This window comes from Sporothrix brasiliensis (genome assembly GCF_000820605.1).
Source record: "Sporothrix brasiliensis 5110 chromosome Unknown Cont20, whole genome shotgun sequence".
NCBI lineage: Eukaryota > Fungi > Ascomycota > Sordariomycetes > Ophiostomatales > Ophiostomataceae > Sporothrix > Sporothrix brasiliensis.
The window spans coordinates 1,620,614-1,646,233 of NW_024467139.1; the positions used below are offsets into that span (position 1 = coordinate 1,620,614).

The 25,620-nt window shown below is 57.2% G+C and overlaps 7 protein-coding genes across 7 annotated transcripts; 4 read left to right on the top strand and 3 right to left on the bottom strand.

Moving 5' to 3' along the window:
- Positions 1-254: 254 nt before the first annotated feature.
- SPBR_06600 (hepatocyte growth factor-regulated tyrosine kinase substrate) lies at positions 255-2,968 on the bottom strand (the record flags this gene model as incomplete). Its single annotated transcript, XM_040764856.1, has 3 exons — positions 255-2,561; positions 2,649-2,781; positions 2,895-2,968. 3 exons carry the CDS (start codon positions 2,966-2,968, stop codon positions 255-257), a joined length of 2,514 nt encoding a protein of 837 aa, XP_040616430.1.
- Positions 2,969-4,329: 1,361 nt separating this feature from the next.
- On the top strand, positions 4,330-8,035 carry SPBR_06433 (uncharacterized protein; the record flags this gene model as incomplete). Its single annotated transcript, XM_040764689.1, has 2 exons — positions 4,330-7,011; positions 7,085-8,035. The coding sequence occupies 2 exons, from the start codon at positions 4,330-4,332 to the stop codon at positions 8,033-8,035; spliced, it is 3,633 nt and encodes a 1,210-aa protein (XP_040616431.1).
- Positions 8,036-8,559: 524 nt separating this feature from the next.
- Positions 8,560-10,713, bottom strand: SPBR_06790 (long-chain acyl-CoA synthetase; the record flags this gene model as incomplete). Its single annotated transcript, XM_040765046.1, has 1 exon — positions 8,560-10,713. The coding sequence occupies one exon, from the start codon at positions 10,711-10,713 to the stop codon at positions 8,560-8,562; it is 2,154 nt and encodes a 717-aa protein (XP_040616432.1).
- Positions 10,714-12,797: 2,084 nt separating this feature from the next.
- On the top strand, positions 12,798-14,939 carry SPBR_06801 (uncharacterized protein; the record flags this gene model as incomplete). The annotated part of the gene is made up of 4 exons (XM_040765057.1): positions 12,798-12,891; positions 12,952-14,129; positions 14,191-14,319; positions 14,403-14,939. The coding sequence occupies 4 exons, from the start codon at positions 12,798-12,800 to the stop codon at positions 14,937-14,939; spliced, it is 1,938 nt and encodes a 645-aa protein (XP_040616433.1).
- Positions 14,940-15,653: 714 nt separating this feature from the next.
- On the top strand, positions 15,654-18,224 carry SPBR_06640 (uncharacterized protein; the record flags this gene model as incomplete). Its single annotated transcript, XM_040764896.1, has 2 exons — positions 15,654-16,701; positions 17,041-18,224. 2 exons carry the CDS (start codon positions 15,654-15,656, stop codon positions 18,222-18,224), a joined length of 2,232 nt encoding a protein of 743 aa, XP_040616434.1.
- A 3,284-nt stretch (positions 18,225-21,508) lies between these two features.
- Positions 21,509-22,333, top strand: SPBR_07740 (uncharacterized protein; the record flags this gene model as incomplete). The annotated part of the gene is made up of 1 exon (XM_040765994.1): positions 21,509-22,333. The coding sequence occupies one exon, from the start codon at positions 21,509-21,511 to the stop codon at positions 22,331-22,333; it is 825 nt and encodes a 274-aa protein (XP_040616435.1).
- A 341-nt stretch (positions 22,334-22,674) lies between these two features.
- SPBR_06802 (uncharacterized protein) lies at positions 22,675-24,812 on the bottom strand (the record flags this gene model as incomplete). The annotated part of the gene is made up of 4 exons (XM_040765058.1): positions 22,675-23,280; positions 23,379-23,642; positions 23,736-24,433; positions 24,527-24,812. 4 exons carry the CDS (start codon positions 24,810-24,812, stop codon positions 22,675-22,677), a joined length of 1,854 nt encoding a protein of 617 aa, XP_040616436.1.
- Positions 24,813-25,620: the final 808 nt, after the last annotated feature.

A 25,620-nucleotide genomic window follows, 5' to 3' on the forward strand; every position in this document is an offset into this window, starting at 1 on the left:
GTATTGGGACTGGGGTATGTATAAAGAAGTTGGATGAGCTCAAAAGAGAAAAAGAGAGAGACAGAGAGCGGAACGCAAATCAAAGAGACTGGAAACGACTACCATTACAAACAGAAATCGCACAAAAAAGCAAGACAGATACAAGAATAGTGAGGAAAACGTAACAACAAGAGAGAGGCACAGAGGTAAAAACCCCAACAAAGTAAACATCAACTCGCCCCCATCACACGTCGCACTCTACCACGCCACTCCCCTCACAGCTCAATCAGAGCCTCCTCAACCACAGGCTGCTGTGGCACATGCTGCGGCGCCGACGGGAAGCTCTCCTGCGCACCAAAGTTGTTGTAGCCATTGTTAGGCACCTGCGACCAGGAGGCTTGAGGAGGTTGCTGTTGAAGAGGTTGCGGCGGGCCGGAAGTAAACTGCTGCGGCACCTGCTGGTGCTGCGAAGCTGGGTGAGACCAGTACGGAGCGGTCGGTGCCTGGTGCTGCTGCTGCTGCTGCTGTTGCTGAGGTGATTGTTGCTGCCGAGGTGGCTGTTGCTGTTGAGTGGGGGCCTGCTGCTGCTGGACAGGAACCGAAGCAGTGGTGGCCGGTGTTTGGGGGACGGAGGCCAGGTACGCGGACGGCTGTCGCAAAGTCGGGTAGGGCGATGTTGCGGCAGGATCGGACGGTACGCTGGCCGGGCCGGTTTGCTGCGGCTGTATGGGCGGTGTGGGCTGGGAAGGCTGGGACGGCTGGGCCTGTTGCTGCTGAGGGGGCACCTGGCCAGGTGTGGCGTTGGCGTTGCTAAAGTAGTACGAGGCGTTCGGATCGGCAGAGGGAGTCGACGCAAGCGGATCGGGTGGTGCACTCGGTGCGCCGGGAGCCGATGGGTCGTTGCTGAGATACCCTTGTGGTGCCTGGGCCTGCTGTTGCGGTGGCTGTTGCTGTTGCTGGGGGTACCCTTGGGGCACTTGGCCGGGTGCGACTGAGTTCCGCCAGCTATCGGATCTCTGCGGTTGGCCAGGGTATGGGTTGGCAACAGATGGCCCGGAGATCGACCCGTGCTTGTCATACCCGCTGTACTGCGGTTGGAGGGGCTGCGGGCCGCCATAGCCACCGGCCTGAGCCATCTGTCGTGCATAGTCGGGTATCGCAGCGGCTTCACTAGTGTAAAAGTTCTCGGCAGGACCGCCAGCACGCATCGGTGGTGCCGAGGACTGGAGCGACGGGTAGGGCATGGATGGTGGTTGTTGCTGCTGCTGCCGAGGGCCAGGAATATTGTAGCCGCCGAGGCTGTGCTGGTTATAGGCCTTGGAGAGGCGCTCCTCGAGCATGCGGTCGTAGTAGCGGACGACGGTTGACAGCTTCGCGTGTAGGTCCAGGAGGGTATCGTGCTTGCTCATTGTCTCGCCGTACGTCCGTGCGAGCTTGGGTCGCAGCGTGCCGATGCTATCGTAGAGCTCCTGGATCTGGGGTTCGCGAAGAATGGTGCCAGGCGGTTGCGTCTGCAGGCGGTCGACGAGCGTGGAGAACAGGTTGATGTTTTCGGCTTCGACGGGCGTGAGCTCATAGTCGTTCTTCGGCAGCACAAAAGGCGCGGATGTCGACGCGCTGCCGTTGCTGCCGCTCTCGGTCTGTTGGCGGAAAGCCGCCGCATGCTTTTTCTTCTGCTCCTCCATGTCAGCAAGGGACGCCGCGATCGCGGCCTTCAAGTCCTCGTCTTCCTCCTCCGCAGAGCCACCAGAGGTTGTCTGTTGGTGCGCGTTTGTCGTGGACGCAGACACGGTGGCCGTCGTTGCTTTTGGCACGGCTCCGTATGCCGAAGAGGTAGACTTGCTGTTGGACGTCTTCGAAGCGCTGTTGTAGCTGCTGCTGCTGGGAGCCGCCGGCTGGCTGTTAAATGTCCGCGAGTGGCTCTGGACCTCATCCAGGCTCATGGCCAGGGCCCGCTTCAGGTCCTCGTCAAAGCTGTCCTCAACCCGTGCGTCGCGCGGCTGCATCGCCGACTGTGTCTTGGGCGGCAGGTGCGACGAAAAGCCAACGGACGTGTTGCCTGCACCGCCGCCGCCGCCACCGCTGCCACCAGGGCCCGTCTTGTCCGTCAGTTTGGCGTAGCAGCCATCGTCGACACGCACGGGTTGCAAGATGCCGAGGTGGGGGAGTGGCAGCGACTTGGTCGAGCACTGCTGGTCGAAACAGTTGCCGCAGTTGCGGCAGTGGTGCTTGCGGTTCGTAAAGGTGAAGGCGGTGCGGCATCGCATGCAGACGTCCGAGTCGACCCACTCGGGCGGCGCGCTGCTATCAATCATGCTGCTGGCCACAGTCGTGCGCGGCGGAAACTGGAAGCCCTCGCGCTGCAGTTTTCTGTAGACCTCGCCGATGTAGCCGAGTTCGTGGCGGCCCTCGGTGGCCGACGCCCAGGACTGGATGAGCTCGAGGATCTTGTTGCGGACCTCCTGGTTGATAGCGGCGGGCCCGGCTGCGTTGAGCAGCGATGTCAGGTTGTCCATGAACTCGCGGGAAGCGATTTCGGTGAGGAAGTGCGTGCCGCCATTCTTCACGCAGGTGTCTGTGAGCTGCGAGGCAGGAGGGTTTTTCGTTAGTCTGCGAATAAACGGGAGAAGAGGATACAAATCATGACAGGCCGGGATGTCCGGTCATACATTCAGACAGCTGAGCTGCGTGTTCGGGTTCTTGTTGTCGATGCGCTTCTTCAACGAGCGCATGGCCTCCTTGGGCTGCACTGTCTTGGACCGGATGACGTCGGAGATCTCGAGATTGAGGGCAATGTCCTCGCTGTGGAAGGCTGCGGTCAGTGCTTGGAAATTCAATGGCAGTGCCGGAGAGCCATACTATGGGATGCAAGAATCAACAAGAAAAAACAGGGGAAGCGTGTGGAAATGGCGTACAGGCTGCTGCTGGTCGCCTTCTCGATCTGCTCATCCAGGGCTGTGTTGGCCCCGGAAGACCACCAGGACATCATGGTGACGCCGGGAACAAAGAATGCCGCGCGTCAGGGGACAGCAACACTGATCGGTGCACAGGGGATGTGCGTCGGAGAGTATGGAGGTCGAGAGAAAGTGAAGCAATTCGCAGATCCAGGTGGCTGGCGTATCTTACGTGCGACAGACAACCTGTTTGGTGAGACGTGCACGAAATGCGAGCCGAGGACGCAGCGTATGTTGTCGATGGAGAGAAAGCCAGCAACCGCTCGCTCGATGGACAAAACAATGGGATGGTGTCGGGAGGCGAAGGATGCAAAAGGGTCGAGTGAGGTTCGGAGTGTTGGTGATGGCAGATTCCAAATTGGCAGTTGCTGGTTGCTTGCCACCTTCCTCCGCCGTGCTGCAGCGTGCCTTCCTCAGCTCTGGAGTCTGCCTGCGGAGTGGATGCTGAGTACTTGGCCTCCCGTAGCGCCTGCCGTTGCCAGCACCGTAAGCTGAGCTCTGTGATTGGCTCGAGCTTGGTTGGGCCCTCGAATCTCGCTGCCTGGGCCTTTGCTGGAGAGGGGGCGTTTGACCCGCTAGAATGACGACGCCGTGGCGTTCCTGGCGGCTTGTTTCGTGGTGGCGGGCGCTGTAATGGTAGAGTGCCCTGTGACAGGGCCCGCATCAGTGCACGCCAGTAACGCTTAGGTGCATCCACAGGCCGTTCGATTTGACAATATGGCCCAATGCGAGTGGCGTGGCGCACCGTTCCTTCCTTCTCAAACTGCCCTCCAAACTGCCCCCGCCTTCTATTTCTGGGGTGGCACCGCGCATTAGCACGCCCGATGCCCGTGGCTCGTTCCTTCTTCAGATGGAATCTCTCTCAAATCTGCATCTGTCGTCAGCAGCGCTTCACTACTCATAAACACCGGCAAAACAGCCTCTTTCTTTGACGCCTCGCAATCGATCGTCCACCGCCCAATCGAACATCTGACACTGCCCACTCCTGCGTCGATGTGCTTCAAGATCGCAGCAGTCTATAAGGGATATTTTACGCATACTCATACTCCGTACTTGCGCAACCGCTGCGTCACACCATCACAGGCCAACTTTGCCGAGGGCATGCGAGCCTCCTAACCTGACCCTTCCATCCGTCGACTCGTTGACTTCCCTGCCATTGGGTTGCTTTGGACACGAAATGTACCTGTCGTGAGACGGCTCTGGCATCCCCCCCACGCCTCCAACCGCGCATACTCCACCGCACCAGTCCCCGGCAGCGAAACGAGGGAGGGTCCCGGATCACGGCACTCACCACCTCGTCTGTCTCGGCGACGGTGGTGCAGCGACGAACCACCATCACCGATACCGACACAAACAACACGCGTTACTGGCCCTGAAAACCTCTGCTCCGACCGCCATGACGGACAGCTACAGGCCTGGCCCGGCGGCTGCGAATGGCACCGGCGCCAATGGGCCGTCGACGGGAAAGGTCCACAATTACATGCACTTTGACGACATCAAGCATGCCACGCTGGGCGTCGACTCACTGACGCCCGTCGAGACGGTGCTGGGATACGCCGAGTCATGTATTAAGCAGGCCGACTTCATGAAGGACTTTGGCCGTCTGGACCTGGCCCTCAAGGAGTACATATTGGCCAGCATCGCCCTTCTCGAAGTGCTACCGAGCAACAGCGCCTGGATGTCTGTCATGACCGACCAAAAGGGCGCTCGCACGCGCTACAATGCTCTCATGGCCCGCATCAGTGCCAGCAGTGCCGCATACGAGGAGATCAAGGCCAAGGTGAAGGAGGACAATGTGCGGTCGGGTGTCCAGCCAAAGTCTGCAGCTAAAGCAGCATCCCAGACGCGGCAGAATGAGCAGGTCAACGGACATGGCCGTGTCACCAACGGGCACCGCGCGACTGGCTCGCTCGGACTACTCAATGGCGACGGGCCGGTGCCGCCACGGCCGAGCGGACCTTCCCCGGCAGTGCCGGTAACGGCGACCAAGACGAAACCCGCGGTCCACCCGAAGCCGCAAGCTCTCCACGGCAACGTAATCAACAAGTCGGCCCCGCCGGCTGCTGCGAGTGCCAATGGAGGCGGCAAGACGGCCCAAGAATTGGCCGAGCGGTTTGCCAATCTGCGGACGGCCAGCTCCCCGACCAAAGAGCCCGTGCAAGATCCCCGGATACGCACACAGCCGATCAACCATCCGAGCTTTCACCATCTCCAGATCATGCAGAAGCAGCAATCTCCGACCCCGTCTCCCTCGCAAAGCCAGTCCTCGCTCCAATCGCTACCTCAGTCCCAGTCCCTACCCCAACTACAGACGCAGATGCAGACACAGACGCAGACTCCGACCCCGACCCAAAACCAACAAAACATCTACAACCAGTTCCAGAACTTCCAGCTCCCCTTGAAAGGCTTTGAGCCCATACCTTCGACCATGAACCAATCCAACAATCCGACCTTGGTGCACGCACTGCCCGACTTGCCGAAGCTCCCAGAAGCCATCTACAGCCCGGCCCGTGGCAGCGTGTCCAGCCAGCCGATCCCAATGCCCAACACGACTCCGAGAGGAACCACCACGCCCCGTAACGGCCTGTACAGCAGGACGAACTCCTTATCCTCGTTCTCAGGAACAGGCCCGGGTGCGACGGGTGTGGGTACGGGCAAAGCAGGTGCATCGACCGCAGAGGACTACTTCTCGTCTCCCTACACCCACTCGCGCCAGTCCTCCCGGCCAAGCCTCGACTCTGCGCCGCCGAGACGGCCCCGTATTGCCATCCCCGACGGCGACACGATCGACGCGGAGGACCTGCTCAAACTGATCCAGGCTGGTGCTAAGGACGTCCAGCTGCTTCTCGTCGACATTCGCAGCCGCGAAGAGTTTGACGAGGGCCACATCATGTCGCAGGCCACAATATGCGTCGAATCCGACGTGCTGCAGCGCGAGGACATCTCCGCCAGCCAGATCGCCGACAGCATGGTACTGGCCCCTGTCTCAGAGAAGCGGCAATTCGACCGGCGCAGCGACGCCGATCTAATCGTCTTCTACGACAACTACTCGGAGGCCATCGTCCGCAATGGCAAGCCGTCGTCGGAAGTCGACCGCGCCGTCTCGGGGTTCTTCGACGCTCTGGCCTACTACGACTACCAATCTGACAGCGACAGCAGCGGCCAGCCGAAACTACTCAAGGGCGGCATCGAGGCCTGGATCTCACTACTGGGGCCGAACTCGCTGCAGACGTCTTCGACCTCAGCCGAGACAGCAGGTGTAGTTAGCCGTGCAGCCGCACTCCGGGCGGCGAGGGCAGCCCAGCGGCCCAGACAGAATACGTTCACGCGGCCGCAGTCCAAGTACATGGCCAAGCCGATCCAAGACGCGGATGAGGCCAAGCGCTGGGAGGAGAGTCTGAAGAGCATGGACAAGTCGGCAGGCCTTGTTCGGACCACCGATGACTTTCTGCGGCGGTTCCCTCCGGTGTCGGCCATCCAGGAGTCGATGACGACGCCGCCAGCCACAACACAAGATGACAGCGAGATCGGCTTCCACGCACCCACCGCCACCGACAAGTCGTTTACCATCACGCCGCTGCAAGACCGTCCATCGTCGCGTGCCACCGTCGGATCCAATCTCGAGTACAAGGGTGCCCCGGTCCAGTCGTCCCCGGCGGCTGCAGCCGCCGCAGCTGCAACGCTCTACTCTACCCTCCCTGCGCCACCTACGCGCCCGCCACCCACAGTACCCCGGCAGACACATAACGATGTGGCAGAAGCAGACGATGAGGACCACTACATGCGCACAAAACTGGCCAAGGCTGGTGTGACGGGGGGCGGCCGCATCCGGCGGCAAAAGGTCGGCCTCTACAACCCGGGCAACTGGTGCTATGGAAACAGCTCGTTCCAGTCCATGTTTGCGTCGGGGCCCTTTGCCGAGGAGCTCACAACGAGCGAGTGGCTGAGCAACTGGAAGGTGCCTATGAAGGCCGATGAGAAGATTAGCCACCCGCAGTTGCTGGCCAAGATTCTCGCCAACTCGTTCCACTGGATGCAGTACGGCAAGTTTGAGGCCATGAAAGCCAAGACACTGATGGTATGTGCCTCCTTGTGCTTTTGCTATCCGTCGTGCGGTATCTCTTCCTGCTCAACGAGTACTGACCATTTAGGATTACTGCTACCACATACACTCGCGCGATTTCGACGGCAGCATCAAGACCGACCGAAGCATGATCTTCGGCGGGCCCTACCAGCAGGACGCACAAGAGTTCATCTCGTTCCTGCTTGAGAACCTGCACGACGAAACGAACCGGCTGCGTGACCACACAGGCGAGGTGCAGCAGCCTCCACTCGGCCCGCGCAGTACGGCGCTGGGCAACGCGCTGCTGTACTGGAACGAGTACCGCAAGTACAACGACAGCCTGGTCGACAAGTACTGGCGCGGTGTCGAGGTCACCGACCGCCGCTGCCGCGCCTGTGGCCACCCGTCGCTGACGTACGAGCATTTTGACGCCATCCACCTACCCATCCCACCCAATGCCGCGTCCACCGCCACCACCATGGCCGACCTGCTGGCCCAGTACTGCAGCGCCGATTTGTTGGACGAGTACAAGTGCGACCAATGCCGGCGCATCGACACGACCGAGAAGCGCGTACGTCTTGTGCGCCTCCCCGACATCCTGTGCGTCTCCTTCCGCCGCTTCCAGGGCAACGAGCACTACGGCTTCCGCAAGAACAACACGGCCGTGGTCTTCCCCATCAACGGCCTCGACATGACGCCATACACCATGCAGGGCATCACGGCGCCCGAAGACCAGGCGGCCGACGGCATTTTCGTGGACGGCCCCAGCCGCACCGAACAGCAGTTCTGCGCGCCCTTTATCTACGACTGCTACGCCGTCATCGTGCACAGCGGTACTCTCAAGTCAGGCCACTACCGCTCGTTCATCAAGGACGAGGGCGCGGCCGACGCAAACCAGTGGCACCACTTTGACGATGCGCGCATCGAGCCCGTCATTATCGGCAGCAACGACAGCCGCGACATGGCACGGCGCCTCTACCGGGACAACCAGAGCGGTGGCGCAAGCGCCTACATGGTGTTCTACAAGAGGCGGGTATAGTCGAGCATATGATGCGTGGTGTAGTTTTCACTTGTCGACCTTTACCGGTTTTCCTGTTTCTCTTCTTCTTTCTTGCCTTCTTCTGTTCTACCTTGTTCACATATATGTTGCATCCCTCACGATACCATGAGCGAAATGAAGCGAGTGTCTTTGCTTTTAAACATTTGATTTAACTTGGGCTTTCATACCTTTTTTCGCATGTTGTCTCTCGTGTGTCTTGTCTTGGGTCTTTGTCGCCCTCGGATTTGTACTTGTAATACTATATTGTAGAGCCGAGTGGTCATCTGTCGACGAACATGCAGCTCGTCTCTAAAGCCACCTTACAAAATGCTGAAAACTCATTGGCAAAAGACGAACCCTGGACGTTTGACCGAAGTGATCGGCGAGTTGATCGCGCAAAGAAAAATTCAAAGACGAGGAAGGACAGAAGAAGGAAAAAGACGTAGTAAGGCCCATAATAATCAAAATACAATCCCCAATTGAAATGCAGCAGCAAGTCTCTGCCGACATTTTTCTTTGCCCCCCTACTTGCCAGCAAAGGCCTTGTTGATCTCGTCCTTGTACGTCTCCGTGATCTTGCGCCGGTTCACCTTTTGCGTAGCAGTGACCAAGCCGCTGGCAGGCGTCCACTCTTCGTCGACCAGTGCGACGCCCTGCACCGTCTCGATCGGCGACAGACCGGCCACCTTGCCCACGCTCAGCAGCTCCTTAAGCACCAGGTCGCGCACCTTGGGGTTGTGGTGCAGCGCCATCGCGCTCCCGCCCCCGCCGACCGTAATGCCGTTCTTCTTGGCCAGCGCCTCGAGGCCCTTCTCATTCACGCTAATAACGGCCACAGGCCGCGAGTGCTCTGAATCGCCGTAGATCATAACGTTCTGCACGGCCGTCGCGCCGCGGTAGATGGCTTCGAGCTTCTCAAGCGCAATGTATTCGCCGCCCTGCATCTTGATCAGATTCTTGAGGCGGTCGACAATGCGGAGATGACCGTGGCGGTCGAAAGCACCAATGTCGCCCGTGCGGAACCAGCCGTCCGCCGTGATGGCCTTGGCCGTCTCCGCCGGGTTGTTGTAGTACTCGGACGCAACGGCCTTGCCGCGAATCCACACCTCACCGTGCGGGTCCTCGCCGCTGTCCGGGGTGGGGTTGGCGTTGTAGCCCAGCTCAGGCTGACCCACGAGTTTGACCTCGATGGCGGACGAGATGTTACCACCAGTGGGGGTCTCGGTCCATTGCAGCGGCGAGCCAAGAGCGCCGTTGCCACAGGTCTCCGTGAGGCCGTAACCGTCCATCATGGGGCCGACAACCAGCGATAGGAATTGTCTGGTATCTCTGGAGATTCCGCTTGCACCATTGACAATGAACCGCAGGTTGCCACCAGTAGATGTGCGCACGCGTCCAAAGACGACGTTGTCAATTTTTTCGACAGCGGATGCAACGGGTCCAAAGAGCAGACCACGCTGCATAAGAACCTTCTTTAAGGTCAGATGGCCCCAGAACAAGGACTTGGCAATAATGCTCGCGTTATCGACGCCCGCGGCTACGCCCTTGCGAACCGTCTCCCATACCTGTGGCACGCCCACCAAGATCGTGGGGCGGAAGGCCCGCAGGTCACCTAAGCAGCCCGTCTTCATGGATGTGTCTGTAAGCGTGAGTGCAGAGCCGTAGCCCAGCGTGCCGCCAATAAAGAAGACCAGGTTCTCCAACACCAACTCGAAGATATGCGCCAGCGGTAGGTACGCTAGCACACGGTCCCGATGAGAAACAAATTCTTCGACGACCGAGTAGAGGCCAGAAACGGCCGCCACAAGACCAGCATGGGTCACAGGCACACCCTTGGGAAGGCCTGTACTGCCCGACGTGTACATGATGCAAAATGGATCATCGGGCGATGGGACATCTGGAGCCAAGGCGGGCTTGCCGTCCGCATCGGTGCCGAGTTCGATAAGATCGTCAAAGCTCAAAACGCGCACGTTGGGGTGCTTCCGACGAAAGTTATCGATCTGGTCAGGGTGCACAGGCCGGTGGCTGAGATTGTTGTAGATAACGTAGCGGACAGTGCCGGAAGCCGCTTCGATGGGGCCAGATGCCGTGTCGAGAAGATGGGGGTCAACGAACATTGCGACAGCACCCGTCTGAGTCAGCGAGTGCTGCACGCCCGACTCTCCCAGCGAGTCATACGCAGTCACGATGGCCAACGACTGCGAAGCACAACCGTGCGCTAGCGTCATCCATTGGAGACTGGTGGAGGCGAAGATATGCAGCTTGTCCTGACGATCGAGGCCAAGACGGCGCAGGCCACTACCTGCTTTTAGGAGCTGCTGGAAGTAATCACCGTAGGTCTGGTAAGAGTAGTCGGAGAGCTCAAAAAACGACCACTCCTTGTCGACTTGGCGCACCTCGCCATCGACAACCTTGGGAACCTTCTTGACCTCCTTGTGGATATGGATGAAACTGCGGCTGCCAACTGCGGTTTCATTTGTGTACTTGTTGACCGAGCGGCGGATGAGAGAGAAGACGTTGTCGACGTCGGGAGCTGGGCGTTCAACCAGGCCGTCACGGGCCTTGGGATGACGGCGGGGGATTGTCTCGCCAGGGACCGGCTGCGCACCCGGCACATCGATGGAGTATGGTGGTTTCTGAACCACATAGAGGGGGGAAGGTCCCGTGGTGTATGACATCGTGAAAGAGTAGGGCCTGCGTGCCAGACTTTGCTCGAGGAGGGAGGATTGTGTTCGAAGGAAGAGCACGCAACAGTGGAAGTTAACTGAGCGAGGATCGGCTGAAGAGCGTTTAAAGCTCCGAGTTTCACTGGGGTCAACGGCTTGCGATGTCAAAAAGAGTACGTATAGAAAGAAATGGTTTTTTGTTTTTGTTTTTTTCAGGAGGAGGGACGTTAACAAGTTTCGATGCCGTGAGCAAAAGCACACTGGGCTCTGGCGTAGGTCGGGCTGCGTATATATGGTAAACGGCCTGCGAACGCAATAGGTCAGTCTCGGTGCGGCTTGGCGATCGGCTGCGCTGGAGCTGGGGTTGGTGCCGTGAGACTGTGTCAGGGTTAATTTTAGCGATTGCGAATATGGTAAGATAATATCAGCGGAAGCAAAAACCGCTGGACGACGACTCTCAGCGACCTTTTTCAGGGAGGGCAATTCTGCGAGTTTCTTTCCGCGCGACGGTAGACCACAAATCTTACTCTTCGGCCAATTTTCCCCGTTACTGTCTCTGAGACGCGACGCTTTATATAAAGCACAATTGGGTATTGTCGTACACTGGGCCGTTGCCAACTCCGCTCAACAAAGTTGGCAACGAGGTAGCACTGATACTGTTGGCTCTGCGTATTCGAATTCAAAAACCTAGGATAATTGATGTCGTGCCTCGGCTTGTGACGGCGTTGATTGATTGATTCTCTTGTTCTGTTGTTAGTAGCTGAGTACAAAGCACTACTTTACTCGCGGACAAACAAGAGGTTCATATGGCAAGTGACTAAGCCAAGGATTGTGGCAACGACCAAGGCCAATGCCCCAAAAGACCCATTGATACCAAGCATGGTATTCGTACATCACCTCTTGCTCGTAGGCGAGGCCGAGCAGACCTTTTTGGCCTCCAATTTTGGTTCTCCTTTGCTCGGTCTCGATTGAAGGTAATGCCGAGGCTCGCTTTTGCCGTTTTCAAATGGCAGTCTGCAAACTTCAGGTTCTGTTTTGCCACTAACAGGCGCAAATCTTGGGGTTCCGAGGCTCCATTCCTGAGCCCGCCTTGTTTTCTAGAGGTTTTGAATGCGGAGTGTCATTCGGCGCAAGCGTAGCATCTGAATGCGGGGTGGACGGGAGAGACGACAGAGAAGTACGGAGTAGAATGGTTCGATCAAGGACGGAGATGGACGAGACAAGGAAGAAAGGAGTCAAGTGTGGTACAAAGAATTGGATGCCATGAGAAAAAGGGGAGTAAACAGAGAAAGGGCATACATGAGAAACAGGAAGGGACAGTGAAAGGGTAGACAGGAAGGAGCCATGCAACGTTTTAGCATCACCTTACCGTGAGGAAAGCACGACCGCGCGACTTGAAGTCAAAGTGCGCATTTGACACTCCAGCTGAAATCGGCAAGAGCAGCTCGTTGTCCAAATACATATGCAAGCATGTAGAGAGCGTCTATGTAGGCGAGGCCAGCTGGGACTTGAGGATCACCCGCATGTAAGTCGGAGCCCGCAAAATATCCATATACTAAAAATATGTCCACAGTGGGTTTGCTTTTGCCGGTCTGAGCATTGCACGCAAGCAAATGAAGGGCACGCACTTGGCAGTAAACAGCGCGTGTTTCCCAGTCTACTGGACCTTGCTCAGCCCTATTTCGATGTCACTTGCATGGACACCGTGGATCGCGGGCTTTCTGCATCGGATCTCGCACTGAAAAAGCACCATTCATGTCTACGACACACGTCGTTGCTGTTTTCTTCCATACGATGGACAGCAAACCTTGGTCTCACGGATGTACGGAGAGTAAAATCACGTGATATTCGGATCCACTGCGCAGTCCAATGAGGAGCCAGGGCAAGAAGGTGCGTCCCAACAACAAGATGATGGCAGATGATTTCCCTATTCGGAAATTTGTATGACAAAGCAGTTACATCGTCCGCCGACCACCGGCTGGTCTCCTCCTGATTCTTACGCGACCTCACTCCGTGCAACTATCTTCTCACGCGCGAGGTTGGGTATCGTTTTGTCCTACGATTTCATTCCGCACTTCATTCAACTCTCATTGACAATGGCGTCGGAAATGGATTCAGACACGGTCCTTGCTACCAACATGGCGCCCAGCCTGTATTTCTGCCCGGTTTGTGGTAAACCATCCACGCAAGGTGGGTATAACCAAGGCCGACGTGACCTTTGTCCAGTCCCAACATGCTGACGGCTTCCAGAATCATCGTTTACCCGCCATGTGCAGTACTGCCGGCGACGGGCCGCCACCAAGCGGACAACACGGCCGCGGGCGTGTCGGCACTGCAGGGCGACCAAGAGCAAATGCGACGCGCAGTGGCCTTGCAGCCGGTGTACAAGCAAGCACAAAGAGTGCGTCTACGACAAGCCGTGGCATGTGGCAGATGCTGCGAGCGATTCAACAGCTGCCAAGGCCCCCAAGCCGGCTCGAGCGGCAGAGTGCGATGCCCAGCAAACCTCAAGCGGTGCCGGTGCTGGGGCCTTGGTGACGTCCGCTTCCAGCTCCAGTTCCGATACGGCTGCTGGCTCAAACTCCAACAGCCCGGCCGCCAGCGACGACATGACCCTCCATAGACCGTCAGGCAGACCGTCTTCTGGACAAGAAGAGGGGAAGGACGGTCAATCAACGACCGAAGTGACGGTCGCAATGTCCACTGCAGTTTCAGCCGCTCTTCCCGTGACACTGTCCGTTGCAGAAGCAGCCACGGGAAGGCTGACCTCGCCGAGTCTTGGTACCGGTAATGGAAACATGCCTAGTTTTCTGCTTCCTCAGGCGATGAACATGTTTGGGCTCAATGGCTTCGGCAGCTTTGGAACCGACGGCGTTGCGTCCCCATCGTTGGGGTTTCCTATGGTGCCACCGTCGTCTGTGTCCGGGGTGAATATGCCTTCGCCCTTGTCGCTGCACTTGCCGTATGCAGCGCCCCCGAACCCCATCTTGGAAGTATCGGAGCGGTCCTCGCCATCGCCCATATCTGCAGATCTTCGCCGCCTCATCGTTTCCATGGTTCGCACGTTCCCGCACATGATGACGAGACCCGGAAACATGCCGCCGTTCATCCATCGCGTTGGGTGCGGGTTGCACTACGATAGTGTGGAAGTGGAGAAACCCTTCTCGTCTGAAGTGACAGATGGAATGTCGTCATCTTCATCGTCATCGTCAGCTTTGCTTTCTTCTTCTGTATATGGCCGGAGTGGTGTCCTCGACGCGCCTGACGGCTCCGTATCGACGTCCTCACCCCAAATGGCGCTGTTTACTCCACTCCCGATCATGGCTGCATGTGTCGGTATTTCCCATGCATTTGTTACAAGAAGCGCGCATTCCGACGAGTTTTTGTGGCGATCGATCGACAAAGAGCACCAAAACATTGTGAATAGAGTGAGTGTCCGTTTCCGAACTCCTTTGGTCGCTGCGGTATCTAATGGCATTTTTTTGTTAGTTGCGATCGCTGTCGTTCGGCGAGATATTTGTTTCGATCCAGGCGCTGGCCATTTACACCACGATGCGCTTAATTGTCTATGGCCGCGAATACTTTTGCTCAGACATGTCTCTCTTGGACACAATGGGTGTAAGTATCCCTTTTTCGTTTTCATTGCCCTCGTTCCTGCCACAACGAGATAGGGTTTCTAACGTACATGCTCTCGAAACCAGAAACTCTCGGACCGCTTTCATGAGCTTTGGCATGGGCCGTTCACCCCCGCTCACTACGAGGACAGCGACCTGATCCGCACTGAGAGGCCCAAGTGGGAAAACTGGATCTTTGATGAGACGCGCCGACGCATCGTCACCATTTGTTGGCTTATGTCCCTCGCGGTCAACTCGCGGTCCCACACCTATAAGCTTTCACAACCAGAGAAGTTCCCGTTACCAAGCAGCCGTCGCCTCTGGGAGGCAGACAGCCAATCGGCATGGGAACGCGAATACGACAACCACCGGTTTGAGAAGCACATCCTTTTCCAGAGTGCCATGCACAGCAACCCAATCAGCAACGGGCCCAGGTTCAAGCTGACTACTGTTGGTGATCTCAGCCGGGCCATCGACCGAGCGGTCGCCGACGAGGGAAGTTTTGGCTTACCGAGCAACAAAGCACTCTACGAGGACGATCTCCTGGCTTACTGGCACGCGGGCGTGGACAGCCTGGGTATGATGGTGACCGCAGCTGCAGCAGAACACGCCTTTGAGCCTTAGTGTGCCATCAGCAATGCGGCCACTGTAGCTTTCTGACAAATCTTGTTTCGACTGATCATCGTTCTCGGGCAAGCGCCGGCCAACTTGGCCGGCTGCCACTGTTCATTCTGGATTCGGGGGTAATTATGGGGTTCGCTGGTGGAGTCACTTCATTTACGCTGAAGCGGACTTTAAAGCAGCCAATCACGACGACGCCCGCTATTAACTCCTGCTTGCATGGGTTCTCGGGCTTAATACCACACCAACCTCGACCTTTGTCATCCACATTCGTCCTTTGCTACCAACTACTACGACTTTGGTAGCCTCAACCTCTCCAACGAAACCGCAGTGACATGTGTTCGGCCAATTTAGCCCCTCTTTCTGTTTCGGACCCTCGAAGCTTCCAAAAAAAATAAAGAAAAAAAAGAATGAAAGAAAGAGAGAGAGAAGGCAATTGGGCCAGAGCCCAGAGGAACGAGGATGTGGTTAGTCAATTGGCTGTTCACCAACGGCTCGGAGTAAGTCGTCAATGGAAATCCGGAATCCGGATATGCAGAGTTGGGGATGTTGACACGAGAGTCAATGGCTGTATTTAAAGTCGCTGGATGGCTCTCAGGATTTTTGGGTCTGGAGATCTCTCCTTTTTCACCAGCATCCTCAATCGTTTTCTCAGCTCCGGGTTGACACTCTACAAATATTATCCACAACCACTACCAATCACACCCTATTCTCACAATGGCTGACCAAACAAACAACGCCGTCATTCTGCCGGCTATCGGAAAGGATTTCGAGCTCACAACGCGCCCCGTGCCTGTGCCGGGCCCTGATGACGTCCTCATTCGCACCAACTTCGCGGCCGTCAATGGAGTTGACCGCATTCGCCAGTTGTACGGCTTCCAGGTGCCGACCACTCCCAAGGTTGTCGGCAGCGACGTCACGGGCACGGTTGTGAGCGCTGGCGCCAACGCGGCCAGCACATACAAGGTCGGCGACCGTGTCATCGCCGCCGCCGACGGGATCGCCACCGGTGACGATGACCACGAGGCCTACCAGAATTTTGTTGCGGTGCCCACGCTTACCACGGCGAAGCTGCCCGAGAACCTGACGCTTTTGCAGGGGTCAACGGTGTCCACGATTGCGCTGACGGCGAGCCATATTCTCTTTGACGGCCTCAAGTTTTCCCTCCCGGGCGCCAAGGAGCAGACGAAGCCCCTTCCGGCCGCTGGGTCGAAGCCCATCCTGGTTGTCTGGGGCGGCGCCTCGAGCGTTGGTTCGCTGACGGTCCAGCTGGCCCATAAGCTGGGCTTCGCTGTCTTCGCAGTTGCCAGCCCGCGCCACCACGAGAAGCTGCAGAAGTTTGGCGCCGAGGTCACCGTCGATTACAGCGACCCGGAAGCGACGGTCGAGAAGCTTCTGGCAGCCGCGGGCCAGCGCACGATTTCGTACGCCGCCGATACCGCCACCGATCCCTCAAAGACCCTCCCGCATCTCGAGAACCTCCTGCTGAAGTCAGCTGCCGCGACGTCCTCGACCGCAGTGCCCGATCTTGCCTACGTCAACTTTGCACCCGAGCACAAGTGGAAGGAAGGCATCACCTCCCAGTTCGTCAACATTGGCAGCACCTGGTCCAACCGCAAGGACATTGCGGAGTGGCTGTTTGTCTCGGGCAACCTGGCGAGCTGGCTGGCTGACGGAACCATTGTGCCGGCGTCTGCCCGCGTTATTCCTGGTGGCCTGGGCGGTCTGAAGGCCGCGCTGAACGAAATCCAGAGCGGACTCAGCGGTGAGAGGCTGGTTTTGGAGGTTGCACAATAGAATGCCAGATTGACCTGTGTTTCTTTTACGCGTGCTTTGATAGATAGTTTCTTATAAATTCTACAGTTCTTTTACACATCTGTGCGTCTTAGTTGTACGCCTCGACACATCCATTCGCCTGCGATTTGATCTCTGTAGTATGCAACCGTAACATCGTGTTCGTATATCTCTGGTAGTGCTAAATTTGAAATAGAATACAACTCATGAAGGAAGACCAAATTGTCCTTGCATTTTTACGGACTTCATAGGAAATCCTTCCCTCCTTTATGTATACTCTGAGAATGTGAATTGTTTCACACGCATCTAGAAGCCGGTCACTTATGCGTGGCCGACAAGGCCAGTCTGGGGAGCGTTGTCGGGGTTGGTGTTGGTGCCGCCGAAACCCAGCAGAGTGTTCCACGTCTCGGCAGTAGTGACGTCGCGTTTGCCGGTGGCGACCACCTGGGCCAGGGCGGAAGCTGCGGCGTCCTTGGCGGCCTGATTGGCACCGCAAACGTTGGTCAGCTGGTCGTGGATGCGGTTCATGATGATCTGGGGGTTCAGGGCCTCCTGCTGGCCAGCGTTGACAAGCGGGTCGATGGCCTGGAAAGTACTTTCGCTCGTCGAGCGGCCGTTCAGGCCAGCCTCGAACTTCATGGTTGGCACGCAGAGACCAAAGTCAAGGCCCGCCACGGTGGACGCGACGAAGCCGTCAAACGTGCCCTTCACGGGGTCGGAGACCGCACCGAAGCCAGTGGAGGGACTGGTGCCAGAGGTCTCAGCGCCGGTGGAGGACACAGCAGTCGTGGCAGCGGCGGCAGCGCCAGCAGTCACGGTAATGAACGTAGTGGCAACGCCGCCGCAGTTTTTGGCCGACGAGGCAACAGCAGCAACAGCAGAAGCAGACGAGCTGCCGGCAGCATTGGCAGCACTGCCGGAGACCGAGGTGCCAAGGCTAGAGGCGTCCGCCTTAGTACCATCAGCAGAAACGGCTGTGAAGTTGGAAAAGCCTTGGGCGACCACGACCTGGGCAACACTGAGACCGGTAGCGTCAAAGGGCGTGGACTTGGACTTTGCGGCGTTGGCGTTCTCCAAGTTGGAGCCGCCAACAGCAGGGTCGATCAGGGGAATGACACCGCGCAGCTCAGGGCTGACGGGGAGTGTCGGGTCAGAGCAGATGGAGGGAACGCTGACGACGAAGGGGTTAAAGTTCTGCTCAGCGGCAACAAGGCCACGGGCAGCAGCCACAGCGGCATCGCTGGTGCCGAGCTCAGACAGGATGAGATCAGCCTGGGTCAGCTTGCCGCAGGGGTTGGCGGCGGCCAGAAGGAACTGGATGGAGGAACCGGCCAGAGTGGCGGCCTGGCCGGGTTGGCCAAGATCAGTGAGGGCGCCAATGGCAGCAATAGCACCGTTGCCTTCTTCCTGGCCGAAGCGGGCCTGGACAGCCGAAGCAAAGATCAGAGCCGGCACGAAGCGAGACATCATTTTGAAGCTAGGTGGTGTTTATGAGGTTGGAAAGGGCCAACGGATGATGGTATACAAAACAAATGATAAAGCGTTCTTTTTTTTCAAAGGCCAAAGTAAAAGTCTGTTTGCAAAGGTGGTGACAGAACGAGTCAAAAATCAAAAATGTTCTCAGAACAGGTAGTGAAAGTGGTGTGCAGATGACCGTTTATAGCAAGGAGCGTATTTGAATCAGAAAAAACGAATGGGCGAGTTCACAGAACTGCAACGAAAGAATGGAGAAAAAAAAAAAAAGAACGAAGGTAGCAAAGCCAGAAGTCAAACCCGGAAGTAAATGTCGGTTGGTGAGGAAAAGAGACGAAAGAACGGCATGTTGAGGGCGAGGCAAGCCTGCATTATATACCGTCGAGGGGTGGAATAGCAGCATCGTGAGAAACAGAGTGAATAGCTCACAGAATGGGACGAAAGGCCCAGGGGCAGGGCCGTCCTCGCCATCATGCCTCGAGGCAGAGTCAGTGGAGACAAGAAGAGTGCATATGGAATGCCAGGGGCCATGCCCAGGGGCATCGTGTCACAAGGGCTGTCGCGCTCTCGTCAGTCGCCAGCCAAGCGAGATGCACCCTTCTTTTTCCACCAGCAGTCTTGCAAGAAGTTGAGACGAGACCACAAAGAAACCCACTACTCAGGCTTGGCATCGTGCTCCGTAGACGAGGCCAGACCACCCAAGGGTCTTGCTGATGGAGACACTGTGAAGAGCCTCCATGACGACAGAGACAGTATTGATGGCTGATGGGGCCAGGTGTCTGGCAGGGGCCGCAACCACCGTCATCGTGTCTCGTGGGTGCGGCTCTTGGGGCAGGGGGTGGTCCGGCCTTTGCCGCCAAAGCGGACCCTGGTTTCTGGGACGATGGCCTCTTTCTCTCTAACAAAACCCCATGTCGTCCTGCAGGGCGCCACGATCGCCGCAGATGTCAAGCATGCATAAATCGCAGGGACCTGGGGGGAAGTGGGGAGGGTCCAGAGACAGAGGATTGTCTGAGTGATAAGCGATGTCGACGTGAGGGGAGAGGGAGCTGCGAGAGGGAGAGCAACCAAGCCTCTTAGGATTTCCAAGATCTTCTCTTATGATTTTCACCGGTGGAGACTAATGGACAGACAGGTCAAGAGACGACAAGCAGGGGTTGAAAATAAACAAAAACGAGCCACGGCATAAATGATGGGTGCACCGCCTCTGATGCGTCCATGGAGAAGACGGGGGAGGGTTGGGATAGAGTCAGGTGAAGTTGGGGTCTGTTGATGTGTAAATGTGTAAATGTGTAAAATATGGAGCGAAATGTCGGAAAAGTTGACTGCGAGATGACAAAGGGGGCGGAAGTGCGGATGCTGGGAAGGCACTGTCCACTGTCCATCGCAGATGGGTTACAGACGGAAACTACGACCGGGCACCCGTCCACTGACAGGGAAAGGGCGAGGCGAGGTCACGAAGAGGAAGGAAGCAGATTCGGTGGGAGGCGCCTTCCGCACTGGAGGACAGGAGGCCAGCGTGTGAACCCGGCTCGAGTTTCTGAGAATATCAGATTTCTGGGAATATGTGGTTTTTCTGCGCCTTCTTAAGAGTACATTCGTACAGGGTCGACTTTAAGGTTCCAAGCTCCAAGCGAAGAGCGAAGGCGTGTGTGGATGTGGCGTTTTTGAAACCAGGGCTAAACACACAACGACGGAAGGGAAGGGGCCACTGGGCGTCCTACGCATTTCCTGCATTGCAACGACTTCACAACTCATTTATTGCATTTTTGTTTTGTTTTCTTATTTCAATCTTTCTCGCTCTCGGTGGCCTGTTTGATTCTGTTTGGCGCTTTCGTCTCATCTTTTGTTAGCGGCGTCGAATTAAGCGCTTTCTACTGCCAGGGCTGAACTAGCCCTGGCCATTATGAAACTTTGTCATGAAATCGTCTCAAAACTGCCTGGACATTTATGAAGGTCGTTCTTTTGATCTGATGATGGCATCCTCGCCAAGGTCATGAGCGAGCCTGGCCTATTTCCGCCATCACCATAACCACACGCCACCACCACAAATGGACGTCCTCCTAATCGTTGAGCACACGCCTATTCAAACGCCAGAACCGGGTCGACCAACGGGGTGCCAGAGTCATGCCAGTCAATAATGGATGATGGGGTCCCGGTCATTGGTCCGCTTTGTCCCAAGACGCAGAGGTCTCCACCACAAGACGATGAAGACGATCAAACTGCTGAAACCAAGAACCAGCAAACCAGGCTGCCACATAACGCCGCTCTCGCCGCCACTCTGCATGTGGTCCAAGTGACATAAAAGACCAAATGAAAACAACGCCTCTCGCTTTATGGCACGATAAGGATGACTGCATACCTGCCAGAAAAGATCGGTTTGGATTTACAGCCGACCGCCCTCGCTCAAGAGGCATGCGTGAGCCAGCCTGTATAAATGTAGGTTCTGTCCTGATGTTTGTCTCTCCGAAGTAAGAGCCCTTATTTACCATTGAACGCTCCCTCGGTTCGTATTGAAGAATGACGAGCATTGCATAGCGTGTAATCCCTGCACCATCTCTTGGTGCACTCATGGCAGGAGGGCGGTGCGTGCCGAGACACATGGCCGAATCAAGAAGGAAGTCCTCTCGTAGAGTGGCGATAACGAATATGCAACAAAAGGTGCCAAATTGTGTGTGGTCATGGGGAAAACGATGCCTCGTACTCCGTATATGAAATGGCCATGGCTAGCTTCTTGTGTGTGCTTTTCCGAGTCAGACCATCCTGGCTGGTACTCGACTGATGCCGTTGCTTATATCAGTTCATGCGGCCACCAACTGACTCGCAATTTGATAGTGATACAAATCAATGGTGATGACATAAGTAACACTGTGGTTCGTCCTCGTGCCGAATTTTTTATACTTCGACGTATGTCGATCATTATTACTCCTGTTCGACGCGCCTTTTTTCCGTTGCACAACACGTGCTCGATCGGCCTTCGTATTCTCAAAATACGACGTTCGGCCGGGGCGTTAAAAACGCACAGAACATTAACAACACGACGCGCGACACGGGACACTGTGTATCTGGTTGTCTTTTTCTACGGTTCGCCGCTCCCTGGTCGTGCCCTCCACACTTTTTGTCTTTCTTGTTGTCGACTTCCATCGAGCTCTTGTTTGTCACTCCTTCCTCGACAATTTCGTCAATGAATCAGCGCGACTGCCTGTTTCGGCAAAAGTCGCCTGTCTCTGTCCTTCCTCTCAGTCTCTCGCTCATCCCTCTCCCATCCTCTCCTATCAACTTTATCTCGACCGCACGCAGACAACATGTTGCGCAATCCGTTTGCATCGACCGATGAGCCCTGGGACCCCTCCCATCGCTTCGTGACCTCGTGGCTGCTCCCGCCGGCCGTTCTCGCCGTCCTGCGCGGCCTCTTCAGCCTCTACATTTTCGTCACCCTTCTCTTCGTCATCGCCTGGGAGTGTCGCCATGTCGGCCTCGGCGGTTGCGCGGCAGCCGGCGACGAGTTCTCGTACTTTACCGTGCTCACCTACTGGGGCCTGGCGTTTTACTTTGCCGTCGCCGCCGTCCACACAGCGACCTATGCGCGCACCGGCTCGGCGCTGCTCGACCGGTTTCCTCGTGTGCTGCAACAGGCCCATGGCCTGCTCTACTCGACCATTGCCGTATTCCCGTTTATCGTGACCGCCGTCTACTGGGGCAAGCTGTACGCGGGCGCCTGGTTCCCGCTGCCGTTTGACGCCTGGCGCAATGTGTCGCAGCACGCCATGAACTCGGGGTTTGCGCTCTTTGAAGTGGTGTTTGCACGCACGGCGCCGCAGCCATGGCTCCACGTGGTCGGCCTGATCGCTCTGCTGGCGCTGTACCTGGCGCTGGCCTACATTACGCGGGCCACCAAAGGCTTCTATGTATACAGCTTCCTGGACCCGGCGCAGAAGGGTGGTTCGGGTCTCATCGCAGCGTATGTGTTTGGCATCGCTATTGGGTGCCTTGTGGTGTTTGCCGTGGTCCAGGGTGCTCTGTGGGTGCGGCGGTGGGCGACGGAGACGAAGCTGGGCATGCCGGGCAAGTTTGCCCGTAACGACCGGCAGGCCGTTGACATGGAGATGGCGCGGCCGAACAAGGCCTAAGCGGCTTGGAGAGTCGTATTAGTGAACATTTTGCTCGTGCATTTTCTTCTTTTTTTTTTTTAACAGTTGCACTTAGAGTGTGCTCTGCATCTGTGTTATCTCTTTGGCGCGATATACCCTGAGACGAGAAGGAGAAGCGAAAAGCGATGTGTTTCCGTTAATGTCTAATTTTTTTTCGCAAAATGTCAAACTACATATGATAAAAACAAACCAAATGCTCCCAATAACCTGTGCTTTACAATAATTTACCATAGCTGACGAAGAAAACAGAACCAATGAATGAAGAAAACCCAACGTCATACAAAGGTGGCAACCATGTGCATTCCTTTCGCACCTCCGCACTAACACTTGAGCAAAATGCCGCGGCGCATCTCAGACTGGCGGATCTCAAACATGACCTGCACGCCGACAAAGAGAGCGCTGCATGCCGTGATCAGGAAAAGAAAGCCCGACCAGTCGTGCACGATACCGTGCACGATGCTCTGCAGGCCGTCGAGGCCGACGGCAAAGCCGACGAGGTTGGCGCTCATCATCATGAGAATGTTGACGACGGCGCCGGCGCAGCAGAGCATGCGGTAGGCCGTGGGCCGGGCGGCCCAGCGGCGGCGGGGAAAGAGGAACGAGGCCAGGACTTCGGGGACAAAGAAAAGCACGACCAGCCAGCCCCAGATGAGCAGGCGCAGCTGGATGTCGTGCCAGAGGGCGACAAACGTGAAGACGAGCATGTAGGTGAGCAGGGAGCGCGCGGCGCCGAGCCACGACTTGAAGTTGGAGCCGCCCAGGGGGATCCAGATGTAGCGAACAAGCCAGCGGTTGTAGGAGCGGTGCCAGGCGCGCCAAAAGGACAGGGTGCTGTAGTTGTTGCTGACGCAGCGCAGCATGTTCTCCGGGGGGTCGACGCCGTCGAGCAGGGCCCAGAGGCGGAAGAGGCGCCAGGGAAGCAGCAGCTTGAGCCAGATGAGGTGCAGGTTGAAAAAGGCAGCAGGGACAGCTGGGCCGGGGTGTACGAGCCCCAGTGGGGGCCGGACTGGGAGATGGCGCCGACGTAATCGTAGTGCAAAACCAGCTCCATGGCGAGCAGGCACAGGACGAAGCGCACGCCGTAGCGCAGGGTGCGGCGGCCCTCGATCGTGGCCGGGCGGTAGCGGGCCTGGTGGACAAAGTCGTTGAAGGAGACGATGGGGCCGGTCAGGTAGAGCGGGGCGTAGATGGCGTAGGCGACGTAGTTCCGGAAGGAGTAGTCCTGCGGGGGCGCGGAGATGGTAACGCGATCCCGCTCCGAGAGGTTGGCGGGATCGAGCTGCTTCTTCTGGGGGTGTTAGCGAATGTACACAAAGGCAAAGGCATGGGTGCCAAAGTAAATGACATCAAGGCATGACATAAGGCCGGCAACAAAACGTACCTCCAGCGGGCTTGAGCCGCGGCCGCCGTGGCTCCAGTAGTAGTCCAGGTTGAAGCTGATCAGACGCAGCACGGTGATGTTGAACAGGATCTCCCAGCGCGGCATGATGCCACAAAAACCGTCGAGCCAGGAGCCCCACTGCACGAGGGCGGTGGCCGTCTCGTGGCCCTCGACGGTCGCGCGGAAGATGGGCTCCCACGAGCCGTCGCTTACGAGTGAGGCCACATTCACGAGGTGGTAGCCGCCAGCCAGCTCGTTGGCAAAAAGCGTGCCAATGTTAAAGACCCAGGTGGCCACGGGGACGTACTGACGTGGCAAGGCGGTGGCGAGGTTGTAGTTGATGCAGAGGATCAGCAGGACCTTGGCGGCGGAGATGCCGTGCAGGGCGACGAGGAAGACAAAGGCAAAGACGTAGTCGAAGGAGAGACGCTGCTCCTTGCGGGCATTGGCCTGGTCGGGGGTGAGTGCGCGAGAAGGAGAGGACGTCGAGGAGGAGGAGGAAGAGGAGGAGGCAGTCGAGGTGGGATAGACGGCGTTCCAGGCTTTGCGCAGGAGGGGATGGAAGAGGAGAAGAAGGGCCATGTACGGCAGGTTGGAGCGGAATGTGTGGTACTGGGCATCGGACGTGTCAACTTTGCGTCCCGGGATCCAGCCAGGCGCCAGTTTGCTCTCGAATCGAGGATAACGCGGATCGGACGCTAGATGGGACAGAACGTTAGAAGTCGGCGATTACGTGGTCGCTGGTCATAGAACAGCGGCTGTCTTGGGAGCCCGCGGGGCGAAGAACATACGCCGCGATACGTCGTAGGCCACCCAGAACATGTAGGGCACGACGGTCAGGAAGATGAAGTAGTAGACAAAGAACTCGGGCGAGCGCCATTTCGACGGCTCGGCGCGCTTGGCGACGTCGGCGGCCGCGTCGCGGCGACTGTCAGTGTGGTCGAGCGTGCCATTGCTGCGGCCGGCGGCGTTGGACGACGGTGTATCCGGTTTGTAGGGCACCGTCGACGGCGTGGTGAAGCGGGTGTCGAGCGTGTCGACGTCGTAGATGCTGCGGAGGAACGAAAAGAGCGACATAGTGGGCGAAGGCTCACGGGAGGGCGTCGGGACGCCAAGGGCAGGTAAGGGCAAAACGACTGGGCAGAAGCGAGAGGATCAGACCATGGCGAGTCTGTGGTGCAGAGAGTTGAGGTGAGCGCGCTGTGGGCGTGGCGTGGGCAAATTGAGACGAAAGGCAAAAGTGAAGCCGGGGGAAGACGTCACGCGTCACTTGAAGAAGCCACGAGATACGATGCTCATAAACTGCGGCACGCTAACGACGTAAAGTGGAAAGAGCGCCCCGCCAATCAGCAAGGACGGCTTGAAATAGCAGGCCCTATTTCCCCTGAAACCGGGTGGGGCAGGAGCAATGCCGCGCTTGGACTGGACACTTGAGCGCCCCCTAAGAGCGCCGCTAGCGCTATCGCCACAGGCCATTCCAGCGCCCTGCCGCGGTGTCACTGTACTGTGCACCGCCTCGTCGCAATCTAGACGCAGAAGCTTATCTAGCCAAATGGTTTTGTAGCCCTAACACTGTTGGGCTCTGCAGAGGTGCCGGCGCTGCCTGTAAGTCTGCAATTGCCTGTTCGGGCTAGCGTGTCACTGCTGTTCAGCGGGACGGGCCAGCCTTTAAGTGACGTGGGCGTCACAGTGAAGATATCGTTAATAGTAACGATACAACAATAGGCCGGGTCAAGTGCAGGTGTCGAGACTAAAGAAAAAACACATATTTATCGACACGGTTCTTTACACGGAAACGTTTGTTGTCGTCCTTGAAGGCCGTAATTGGCACCGGTGTGTCAGAGCCGTTGCCTGAGCCACAGTTAACCCTTCTCTTCCACGAAAA